We start from the raw sequence: 13,278 nt of genomic DNA, 5'->3' as shown, positions 1-13,278 counted from the left end.
CTCTCATGGCTGAAGGCACACAACTTTGAGAAGAGAAGGGGGAAAAGGCAGCCTTCCATAGGAACATTTTCACTACTGGAGTGGATTCCCATGGTAGGAAGCACCACACAAAGGCGGCTAAGCAATTGTAGGAGCATCCCCACCAAGCCGAGCAGCCCAGAGGGGCAGACAATGAGTGCAGAGTGGGAGTGTGTGGGATCGTGCACGTGAAAGAAAGCACCTGTCACCCTTCCCTCCTGGTGCACCAGCCCTGCCAGCCAGACATAGCAGGAAATCCCTGCCAAAGCACCTGCACCTATATGGGTAAAGCTGAGTTGGCCAGTGGGCAAAGGCAGATGGGCCCTGTTGGCACAGCTTCCAAGGGATAGGTACAATGGCCAAGGGTGGAGGTGGGCTCAGAAAACACAGCTCTTGTCCCCACCAGTGGTGGCAGGTGGAATCTGCCACCAGAAACCACCACTACATGATGGCAAAAGTCCATCCCATAAAATGGCATACTAAATATATTAACACTTCAGACCAGAAAGAAAATGAAAAGTACCCAGAAATTAATCCTGAAACCATAGAAATTTACAATCTAAACAACAGAGAATTCAATATAGTTATCATAAATTCAATGAGTTACAAGAAAATTCAGAAAGACAGTTCAATGAATTCAAGAATAAAATTAATGAACAGAGAGAATTCCTCACAAAAGAGATTGAAAGAAGAAAAAGAAAACAATCAGAAATGTTGGAGATGAAGAACAGAATGACTGAAATAAAGAAAAATATGGAATCCTTAATTATGAAGGACAGAATCAGTAATTTAGAGGAAAGAAATATAGAAATACTGCAGATGGAGGATGAGAGAGAGCTAAGACTAAAAAAACATGAAGAAATTCTCCAAGAAATATCCAACTCAATAAGGAATTGCAACATAAGGATTATAAGCATTCCAGAGAAAGGGAGAATGGAGCAGAAAACTTGTTCCAAGAAATAATAGCTAAAAACTTCCCAAACCTGGGGAAGGAGCTGGAATTACACGTAAATGAACCTAACAGAACTCCTAATTACAACAATGTAAAAGACCTTCTCCAAGGCATCTATTAGTAAAGCTGCCAAAAAGAAATGACAGACGAAAAATATTAAGAGCAGCAAGGCACAAGAAAGTAACTTACAAAGGAACCCCTATCAGGCTTTCAGTAATTTCTTAGCTAGGCAAGAGTGGAATGATATATTCAAAATTCTGAAAGACAGAAACTTTCAGCCAATAAGACTCTATCCAGTGAAACTATCCTTCAGATATGAGGGAGAAATAAAACTTTCCCATATAAACAAAAACTGAGGGAGTTCATCACCACAAGACCCCTTCTACGAGAAATGATCAAGAAGGCCCTCATACCTGAAAACAAAAAGAAAGTGTTTACAAAGCCTTGAGCAAGGAGATAAACAGATAAAATCAGAAAATTTCAGCTCTCTAGCAGAACAGGTTAGCAAACATGTAGTTATAGCATTAAAGACAAAGGGAAGGAAAGCATCCAAAATAACTATACTCACTTCATTTTAATCACAAACACAATATGAAATGGAATAAATTGTGACAACAATAACTTAGATGGGGCAGAGGAAAGGGATGGAACCTGCTTAGACTAAGGAAATAAGAGGCTATCAGACAATGGACTATCTCATCTATGAGATCTTTTATACAAACCTCTCAGTAACCACTAAACAAAAATCAGAACAGAGACACATACGATAAATAAAGAGAAAACTGAGAAAATCATCATAAAGAACCACCAAACTGAACTGGCAGTCAGAAATACACAGGATGAGAAACAAAGGAAACACAGAACAACTGAAAGACAAGTGATAAAACGGTAGTATTAAGCTCTCAGGTATCAGAAATCACTCTAAATGGAAACTGATTGAATTCTCCCACCAAAAGACACAGACTCACTGGATGGATTAAGAAACAAGACCCAACATTATGCTGCCTCCAGGAAACACATCTCAGCTCTAAATACAAACACAGGCTCAGAGTGAAGGGATGGAAGACGATACTCCAAGCAAATGGGAAACAAAAGAAAGTAGGTATTGCCATACATATATCAGACAAAGTAGATTTCAAGATAAAAAAGGCAATGAGAGATAAAGAGGGGGAGTAAAAGATGATAAAAGAGACACTCTACCTAGAGGACATAACACTTATAAATATATATGTACCTAACACAGGAGCACCAAAGTACATAAAGCAACTATTAACAGACCCAAAATGAGAAATTAACAGCAACAAAATAATAGTAGGGGACCTCAGCACACCACTTACATCAATGGATAGATCATCCAGACGGAAAGTCAACAAGGAAAGAGTGGATTTAAATGAAAAGCTAGACCAACAGATATATATATAGAACACTCCATCCAAAAACAGCTGAATATACATTCTTCTCAAGTACACATGGAACATTCTCAATCATAGACCATATGTTGGGAAACAAGGCAAGCCTCAATAAATCTAAGAAGACTGAAATCATATAAAGCAACTTTTCGAACCATAATGCTATCAAACTAGAAATCAACTACAGGAATAAGCTGGGAAAGTGACAAATACGTAGACTAAAGAACATGCTACTAAACAACCAATGGATCATCGAAGAAATTAAAGGAGAAATCAAAAACATCTGGAGACAAATGAAAATGAAAATACACCATATCAACTCATATAGGATGCAGCAAAGGTGGTCCAAAGAGGAAATTCATAGCAATACAAGGCACCTTAACAAACAAGAAAAATCTCAAATAAGTAATCTTAAACTACACCTAACAGAACTAGGAAAAGCAGAACAAACAAAGCCCAAACTCAGTAGAAGGAGAGAAATAAAAATTAGAGCAGAAATAAATGAAACACAAACCAAAAAAACAGTAGAAAGGATCAATAAAACTAAGAGCTGGCTCTTTGAGAAGATAAACAAAATCGACAAACCTTAGCCAGACTCACTAAGAAAAAAGGAGAGAAGGCTCAAATAAAATTAGAAATGAAAGAGGAGAAATTACATAGAGAAAATACACAAAGGATAACACAGAAATACAAAGGAATAAAAGAGAATACTATGAAAAATGATATTCCAACAAATTGGACTATCTAGAAGAAAGGGAGAAATTCTTAGACTGATACAACCTCCCAAAACTGAGTCAAGAAAGAATACAGAATCCAAATAGACCAATCACAAGTAAAGAGATTGAAACAGTAATCAAAAACCTCCCAAAAAATAAAGTTCAGGACCAGATGGTTTCCCTGGAGAATTCTACCAAACATTCAAAGAAGATTTGACACCTATCCTTCTCAAACTATTCCAAAAATTGAAGAAGACAGAACACTTCCTAACTCATTCTACAAGGCCTGATTCCAAAGCCAGACAAGGACAACACAAAGAAGGAAAATTACAGGACAATATTGCTGTTGACCATAGATGCAAAATCCTCAACAAAATATTGGCAAACCGAATAGAGCAATACATCAAAAGGATCATACACCATAATCAAGTGTGATTTATACCAGGTATGCAGGGATGGTTCACCATCCACAAATCAATCAATGTGATAAACCACATTTAAAAAATGAGGAATAAAAACCACATGATCATCTCAATAGATGCAGAGACAGCATTTGACAAGATCCAACATCCATTTATGGTAAAAACTCTCAATAAAATGGGTATAGAAGGAAAGTATCTCAACATAATAAAGACCATGTATGACAAACCCACAGCCAATATAACACTCAATGGTGAAAAACTGAAAGCCATCCCTCTGAGAATAGGAACTCGATAAAGATTCCCACTCTTATTCAACATAATAAAGGAGGTTTTGGTCAGAGCAATTAGGCAAGAAAAAGAAATAAAAGGTACCCAAATTGGCAAGGAAGAAGTGAAACTCTCACTGCGTGCAGATGACATGATTCTATACATAGAAAACAGTAAAGAATCCATCAGAAAACTATTAGAAGTAATCAGCAACTACAGCAAAGTTGCAGGGTACAAAACCAACTTAGAAAAATCAGTTGCCTTTCTAACGAACTAAGAGAAAGAGAACTCAAGAATACAATCCCATTTACAGTCTCAACAAAAAGAATAAAACATCTAGGAATAAATTTACCCAAGGAGGTGAAAGACCTATACAATGAAAGCTATAAGACATTATTGAAAGAAATCAATTATGACATAAAGAAATGGGAGGACATTCCATGCACATGGATTGGAAGAATAAACATAGTTAAAATGTCCATACTACCTAAAGCAATCTACAGATTCAAGGCAATCCTAATCAGAATCTCAATGACATTCTTCATGGAAATAGAACAAAGCATCGTAAAATTCATATGGGGTAACAAAAGACCCCGGATAGCTAAAGCAATCCTGAGAATAAAGAACAAAGCTGGAGGCATCACAATTCCTGACTTCAAAATATACTACAAAGCTATAGGAATCAAAACAGCACAGTACTGATACAAAAACAGACTCACAGATCAATGGAACAGAATTGAAAACCCAGAAATAAACCACGCATCTACAGACAGCTAATATTTGACACAGGAGCTGAGAATATACAATGGGAAAAGGAAAGTTTCTTCAATACTTTTGGGAAAACTGGACAGCCACACGCAAAAGAATGAAAGTAGACCACTATCTCATGCCATACACAAAAATTAACATAAAATGCAGTAAAGATTTGAAGGCAAGATGTGAAACCATAAAACTCCCAGAAGAAAATATAGGCAGTACACTCTTTGACATTGGTCTTAGAAACATCGTTTCAAATGCCACGTCTACTCGGGCAAGGGAAACAAAAGAAAAAGTAAACAAGTGGGACTACATCAGACTAAAGAGCTTCTGCAAGGTAAAGGAAACCATGAACAAAGTGGAAAGACAAAATATTTGCAAATCATATATCCAACAAGGGGTTAATCTCCAAAATATATAAAGAGTTCATACAACTCAACAACAAAAATACAAATAACTCAATCCAAAAATGGGCAGAAGATATGAACATTTTTCCAAAGATATACAGATAGCCAAAAGGCACAAGAAAAGATGTTCAACATCACTAATCACCAGGGAAATGCAAATCAAAACTACAATGAGATATCACCTTATACCTGTTAGAATGTCTATAATTACCAAGACAAAAAATAACAAATGTTGGAGAGGGTGTGAAGAAAAGGGAACCCACATACACTGCTGGTGGGAATGTAAACTGGTGCAGCCACTACAGAAAACAGTATGGAGATTTCTCAAAAAATTAAAAATAGAAATACCACATGACCCAGCTATCCCACTACTGGGCATTTATCCAAAGAACTTGAAATCAACAATTCAAAGAGACTCATGCACCCCTATGTTCATTGAAGTATTATTCACAACAGCCAAGATGTGGAAGCAACCCAAATGCCCATCAACTGATGAATGGATGAAGATGTGGTGTATATATATATATATATATATATATACACACACACACACACAACAGAATACTACTCAGGCATAAAAAAAGACACAATCATCCCATTTGCAACAACATGGATGGACCCTGAGGCTATTATGTTAAGTGAAATAAGCCAGACAAAGAAAGACAAACACCTTATGATTTCGCTCATATGTGGAAGCTAAACAAATACATAAACAAAGAAAACAGATTAGTGGCTACCAGAGGGGAAGGGGGTTTAGGGGTGGGCATAAGGGGTAAAGGGACACACTTATATAGTGACTGACAAATAATGTACAACTGAAATTTTAAAATGTTATAAACTATTATGACGTCAATAAAAAAAGTATAGAAAGGTAAATTATTTGGAATGACATATTTCACTCAGAAAACTACAAAATCCACACTTTTATTTTCCTTAATAAATTTTCTTAATTTTTCATGAAAACACCATGGTAAATAAACCACAGCATTAGTAATTTATAATTATCCAAAAACCTTAACACCGTAAACTCGTATTTTGAGTAGCAAACATTCTGAAGTCAAAAACAAGGGTAGCAATAACAATTTAGAATAAACACCTTAAAATTCACATACATCTAGAACTATTATTTAGACTGTTAATTACAAATTAAAGAATGAGAAAGAGAAAGGGTGCAACACAGAAGTCTCATTCTAGTTTACTAATTACAAGGCCTCTGGCTTGATGCTTAGAGAGTAATTCTGATCTCTGAATATGGAATGCCCTAAATTTTGTTCTTTGGAACGTATTGGTACTTTAACAGGATGAATTTCCTATCTTTCAGTCAAAACAAATGTATAAACATTTTATGAATACGGCCTTTCGTAAATAGTAAAAGGCACAAATCAATATTAGTCTCAGACTAGTCATCCTTTTCAGTTCTATCTTAATATACTAGAGATGTTGACTTCAGTGTATGAATAGATGTTAAGGTGTCAGTTTTATATTGCTGACTTCAAAAAGCTAGACAGAACAGTAAATATTTCATTTTACATATATGATAAAATAACTGTTTAGTATTGAACACTTATATTTACAGTCTTATATCATAGTAGTCCGAAATAAAGAAGAAATTTTAAAAGAATATTAGAAGAATATGTGATGATTTTTTTTTCTAAAAGAGATAATCTCTTGGGCTACGTTTAGAATAACAAGTTTGCACTCTAAGTAATAAGATAAGATATCCAGTAAACATCAGGTTTATGTCTGATATCATAAGCAAAAAGGGAAATGGTGACATCATTTCACATTTCAAAAGAAAATGAAAATATGCCAACGTTCAATGAGTTTGAGAATGTGAGGCAGTGTGGGGTAGAACTTAAGACTACACATAAGGTTTGGGGTCAGGCAGGACTCATTTTAAGTCCCAGATCTAGAACTTGTTAAGTATATGACCCTATAAAAGTGACCTCTCGGAGCTTGTTTCCTCATCTATATATCCGGAAAAATATTGGTATCCACTTCAAAGAAGTGTTGTAAGGGTCAAGCGTAAAGCACTTGGTACCACAGTCAATTGTCAATGGATATTACTTTCAATTTCTCTTAATCTTTTCTATTTTTCTTTTTTCCATAGCACTTCTCATTTATTTTACAAATTAAATTTAAATTTTACAAAAAATACAACAAATACAGACAACGCACCCATCGGAATCCGTTTAACATTGTTGCTTTTGTTGTGAGCAGTTGAATCTGTCAACTGTGCTGCTGATCTACTATCAAGATGTCTCTTTTTGACAATGTCAGTGACTCTTGACCCTTTATCACTGTTATATGGTCACTTTGTGTCCCTGCTGTATTGAACAAGCGATAGGACATTGCAGGATGACCCTCGAAAGCATACAGAGACTTTTTTAAAGGGATGTATGCAGGTTTATGAATGAAACCCTTCCAAAATTCTTTTTAACTGCAATTGGGGGAGGCTGTTTTAAAATGCAACATTTAGGGATATATAACTTCATCCTCACTCAGAATGCCATCCTTTACCATGATGAAAACTACATAAAGGTAATTAACAAAGTTACCTTAAAAAGCCTACCTTAAAAAAATAGATTATGATTTATCTAAAATTTTTTCTATGTAAGTCAGTTTTTAGTGAGATTTACTCCACTAATATAATTATGATCTATTAATACTGTAATTAAGAAAACATTTTTCACAAATATTGATTATATACCTACACACACACTTAATTGCAATACTAAAAATACAAGTATAAATACAAAAGCAAACACACAGGTAGAGTAATATTCATGTTACTCTCAAACTATAAATAATCTAGGAACAATCTTAATGTCACTTTTTTTACTTTAAAGAAAATACTATTATTCTTGTTAAAACAGATTTTAAATATAGTGTTGCAAAACCTGAGGTAATTCCATTAAAAAAGAAAGTAAATTTCCCATGCATACTGTGCGATACTAAAAAATACATCGAATAGGTTTTAATATTTTTTCTACATAAAAACAATATTAATCTTTGAAAATGGCTAATATGACTTTGATATGTAATTTAAATCATTTGGTTAAAGGTAAGGATTTGACGAACCTTAAGATAGAATGCTAAGTAAAACCGAGCGTGTGTGTTGACCAAGGCACACTGGCATTACTTTGTAGAGCCGATCAATAGATATTAGCTTTAAAAAGAAAGATATAGAAAGAAGCTGCAGCATATTTTTAAAATGACAGGGTGAAGGTTTAAACTGTCTCAATCAAGACTCAATTTTTTCTTCTCAGTTTTTCCAGCTGTTCTCTTCCAGTTAAGACTCTTCATTTCAAATAAATTGAATTAGTTCCAATTGATCATAGCCAACACTTACACAGCTTTATCCATGCTTCTTTACTTTTATAAGGCAAAGCCTAACAAAGACTGCTAAGCTCCAAGTCAAATGTCAGGAGACAACATTCATACCTCATTCATTCTCACCCAGAAAAAAATTTCAGAAATGATTATTCTGCCTATAGCAAAAGCACTAAATTATGCTTCCTATTTTAATTGCTATCTCTTGATCAGTTTAATTAATTGAAGAATTAAGTCTCAGACTGCTACAAAAATAAATTAATATAGCTATGCCTATTAGACTACCTACAGCTTCCAAATAAGAATTCATTCAAAAAAACAGGCAAATATCTCTGTCATGATATAATTTCTATTTATTTTATGAGGAGATACTAATAGAGCAATTCCTTTTAAATAATCGAAAAAATCCTTTATTTCTCAAAGTGAATGGCTAGACTGGCCAGATTTCCCTTCCGTAGTACTTGTGCTGTACAACACTGGCTGTCTCAAAATAAGATTATTGTGCTTGAAATAGGTTTCACTCGACGCATCTACCATATTTTTCATAATGCAATTTATATAGGATTCTAGTCAATAAAAAGAAATACGGTTTTCTTCTAAACCCTCACAAAAATCTATACCACATCTTAATCAAGTCACACCATCTAAAGGTAACCTGAACGATCCACAGACTGCAGCATGCTAGTTGCTGTGACAACACGTTAAGGAAGCCTTTTTGAGTTATTTAAATTCTGTGGCTATTGAACATTCTTGCCCATAGTACCCATGGCATGAAATGAATTCATCAACTAATCAAAGCCATTCGTCACCTATGTTTAACTGAACTTCTTACAGATTACAGTTTATGTAGCATTAATTGACTCCCCAAACTAGATTTTCACTTTTAAGCTTCTTAATTTTTTTAACAATAAAATAAAAACAATCATGTGTTATAACACTATGTCATGACTTTGGTAGTGCGTAATTCAAAATTTCTATGTACTGATTTAATAATGCTTACTCGAGTGCTCAAAAATTCAGCTTTTATTCTAGAATGCAAATTGAGTAATTTTATTATTGCAAACGCAATTTTTTTCTTCTATGAATTAAACCACTTCTTTTTATAGACTAGAAGGCCTTTAAAATTTACAGAGAATTAAAACACATCTATAACATTACTAAAAGAGAAAACAATGAAAACTGAATGAAGCAAGAACTAGTTAAAAAAAATCTGCAAATGAAATAATTTCCTTTAGTAGCCACTGAAACAAACTCCACAACTGTGAAGTGCTAAATGACCTTCAGAAAAGTTAGAAATTTCTGGAATCATTTATATTTAATTTGGATCTTTTTTCAATCAATGAACTGATACATTAAAAAGAATTAAAAAGTAACGAGTAATAGCCACCACCATGCCATTCTTACTGAAAACTAGATGCTCCCCAACTTAGTCAACTACTTATTTGCAGCAGTGGTACAAGGCTATAGGTTTTTATTTTTATTTATTTATTTATTTTTGAGGAAGATTAGCCCTGGGCTAACTACAGCCAATCCTCCATCTTTTTGGTGAGGAAGACTGGCCCTGAGCTAACATCCATGCCCATCTTCCTCTACTTTATATGTAGGACGCCTACCACAGCATGGCTTTTGCCAAGCAGTGCCATGTCCGCACCTGGGATCCAAACTAGCGAACCCAGGTCCGCCAAGAAGCAGAACGTGCGAACTTAACTGCTGTGCCACCAGGCCAGCCCAAGGCTATAGTTTTTTTTTTTTTTTAAGATTTTTCTTTTCCTTTTTCTCCTCATAAGCCCCCCAGTACATAGTTGTATATTCTTAGTTGTGGGTCTTTCTGGTTGTGGCATGTGGGATGCCGCCTCAGCATGGCTGGATGAGTGGTGCCATGTCCACGCCCAGGATTCAAACTGACAAAAACACTAGGCCACCTGCAGCAGAGCGCGAGAACTTAACCACTCGGCCACGGAGCCGGCCCCAGCTACGGGTTTTTAAATAGAGGCTTTGTAAATTTTCCAGGGAGATCGTTAGGCCCCCTCCACTTCTTCCCAGTGAAAACATCTTAAAGGCATTCAGGCGGTAAGAGTAAAAACCCTGCCACACAGAGCTTTAAAAGAAAAAACCTCCCTGTAGTTTTTTTTCCCCTCTTTAATTTTTGTTGGAAATTTTACTGATATTTTCTGGGCATGCTTCTTTTCAAATTATCGATTACTATTAACCCAATATCTGTTGCTTCACAATAATTATAGATTTATATGGTCAGATATTACATATTAACCATCCACTCCAAAAACAAAAGTTTATCATTCTTAATATCAATAAAAATATTATACTGAGTTGTTTTCATCCTCTGTGCACTAAAAGAAACTGAGCTGAATTCATCTGGAGGTCCAGTAACTGAAACTGACTTGTCTCTGAAAAGATTGTCTAAACATATGTGGTGAATGGCTCTCCTAAATTTTACTTTATGCTGGGTTATGTGATAAATAATACAGATAAGAATGTTCAATATCCAAACAATGTAAATTACTTTAAAAAGTAACATTTATTTCTACAGTCTAGGTACAAAGAGGATCTGTAAGTTTCCCTACGGAGCCTATCTTGCATGTATTGCTATTACAACTTTAGTATATTTCAGTTTACCCTATACTTCAAAACTTTTCATAACATAATAGGTAGATTCCTCTGCATATTCCAAGGCTTTAGTAATGATCCTAGCCCCTGAAGTAGAAGGTATTCAGAAAACCAAACACACAGCTAGCAGGTTCATTATTATAGCAACAATGAGCAAACCTAGACCCAAAAAACTGTTCTGCTTCTTTCCACTTGAAGACCAAAAAGGGCACTAAAGAGTCTCATAAAACTAAACACTCCATCAGTACAAGTTTTCATCTTTTCCATCAGCATATTTAGTGCCACTACAAATGACCTGAACGCATTTTCCAATATCGGACAAAGCTCATCCAGATTACGTTAAAGATGTCTCTCCTTACCAGTTGTGATGTCATCATCTACAAGGTCATGCTCTTCCTCCTGCGCTTTGGCTTCTGGCCCCAAAGCATCGGGAGCAGTGCTGACAGTCTGTGTGGCTTCTGCTGACACTCCAGCTAGAACAAATGAGAACCACAAGGTTTAGTTTAGAAAAACTAAACGAAAGGCGGACCAAAACTTACACCTTCTTAATTTACTCATTTGGATACAAATGCAATATATTAAAAAAAATACAATATATTCACCAAAATTAGAAAGAGGCACAAATTAATGAACAAAAACATTCATGTGTGCTTTATTTCTTTATATGTTTATATTTATAAGGGTACAAACTATACTGACTTTTAACCAAGATCCAGGAAAAACAGAAAAAGCATTTTTACCTGATTCCTTTCAATATTTTTGCTACAGTTACTTTAGCTAACTTAGACATAATTACGCTACAAAGAGGGGAGAAACCTAGAAAGTGCAGGACTATTTTAAATGTTTACTCCTCATTAACATTAGTTTGCTTATAATTGAGGGGTTGGGAGGAAGGATGATGACCAAAGAGGGATTTGTGCCCTGGGTCTAGGTAAGAGACCTGAAATGCACTGCCCCAAAAGAGTATAATATCTGTCTACGAAGCAATTAAATATGAGGTCAGATAATTATCACACTGAAAGAACCTAACTGAGAGTAGACAGGTGAACTAGATCAGGGGGCCAAAAGCTTCCATTCTGTAAATCACCTGAGAACTTGCCAGTTCATTCAAATGTCTGTTCCCTAGATACCTATCTTCCCAACCTTGATGATACATTTTCCTGTCAATCTGCATCTACTGCATTATTTCTCATTTAGCAATGGATAATAGGGTATCTCAATATTTTTCATATGGTTATCAGCAGGTATTACTCAATCACAGTATACAGAAATCTCACCATTGGAAGTTACTTCAGGAACTGAACCTTCTAATCAGTCTTCTAAACAAGTACTTCAGAACTGCATACATAGAACCCACCAAAATATTTTAAAAACCAAAAGCTACAATATTCAATGACTACTTTTCTTCCGAGGTATGCTGACAAACATTTCCATGTGAAATTCCACCTTGATTCCTCAGGTTTACCAAAATCATCAAGAGAGGAACAATCTTGGTTGTTAACCATTAGAATGATCCAGAACTAGATCTACCAGTAGGCAGTTCCAAGGCCTAATGATTTAAATTTGGGGATGAGGACATACCATTTTAGTACTACAACTTTGTTCAGGATTGCTCCAACAAAAAAATGAACAATGTCAAATCAATGGTCCCTGATGAATGCAAAATGAGAAAGCCATCCCTTTGTAGTGTCATTTTTGTTGTTGGGTTTTCAAGATAAAATTTTAAAATAAAGAAGGGCGATTACCAGAAAAATAGTATGAAGTGAATTACTTAAGCATGGCTATCAGTAAAATAATCACAAAGAGGAGGAGATAAGGTAAATGCTACATTCCTAAATAAAGATTTATGGCTTAAATATAAAATCAAAGATTATTTCATATTATTAAATCAAAACAAAAATCTCTGAAATTTCTCAATCTCATTCCTTAGCCCTTGATAATTTTGAAAATTATCAGAGAAACAGGGAAAAGATATTAAGAAACAGTTTAAATAGTAACAATCATTATTAGTATTTTCCTTTCCTGTAAAATTAAGGGATTCAATGAAAATAAAGCTAGTAATTATGTAGTAACAAGTTTACAAATCCATTTAAATTTATCACATTTAATCAGAGAGGTTAAGTAATTGCTCAACATAACACAGCTACTAAATTCAGGAATCAGTATTGACACATAGGTCTTCTGATTTCGAACTCCAATATCCTTTTAACCAACAAATCCTTCCAGGGACTGAGTTCCTCAGGGCAGGGTAGGAGAATATTACAGCATAACCATGAGAAATAACGAATCACACGACACTGAGTACAAATACTGTCAAGCCCTCCTTGGAGTTCTTGTGCTGTGCCAGGGAACTGGTCAACTGAAGGCATTCAC

General features: G+C 35.0%; 1 protein-coding gene across 27 annotated transcripts in view; it reads right to left on the bottom strand.

The window, feature by feature from the left end:
- WDR7 (WD repeat domain 7) overlaps positions 1–13,278 on the bottom strand; it is a 355,616-nt gene that overhangs the window by 185,346 nt on the left and 156,992 nt on the right. For all 27 annotated transcript variants that reach the window (XM_001488090.5, XM_070275718.1, XM_070275720.1 and 24 more), the window contains one exon: positions 11,265–11,378. In XM_001488090.5, the coding sequence (XP_001488140.1) occupies positions 11,265–11,378 (114 nt within the window). The remainder of the gene's footprint in view (positions 1–11,264; positions 11,379–13,278) is intronic.

Source organism: Equus caballus, chromosome 8 (assembly GCF_041296265.1).
Source record: "Equus caballus isolate H_3958 breed thoroughbred chromosome 8, TB-T2T, whole genome shotgun sequence".
Classification (NCBI taxonomy): domain Eukaryota; kingdom Metazoa; phylum Chordata; class Mammalia; order Perissodactyla; family Equidae; genus Equus; species Equus caballus.
This window is presented reverse-complemented; position numbering and strand designations above follow the sequence as displayed.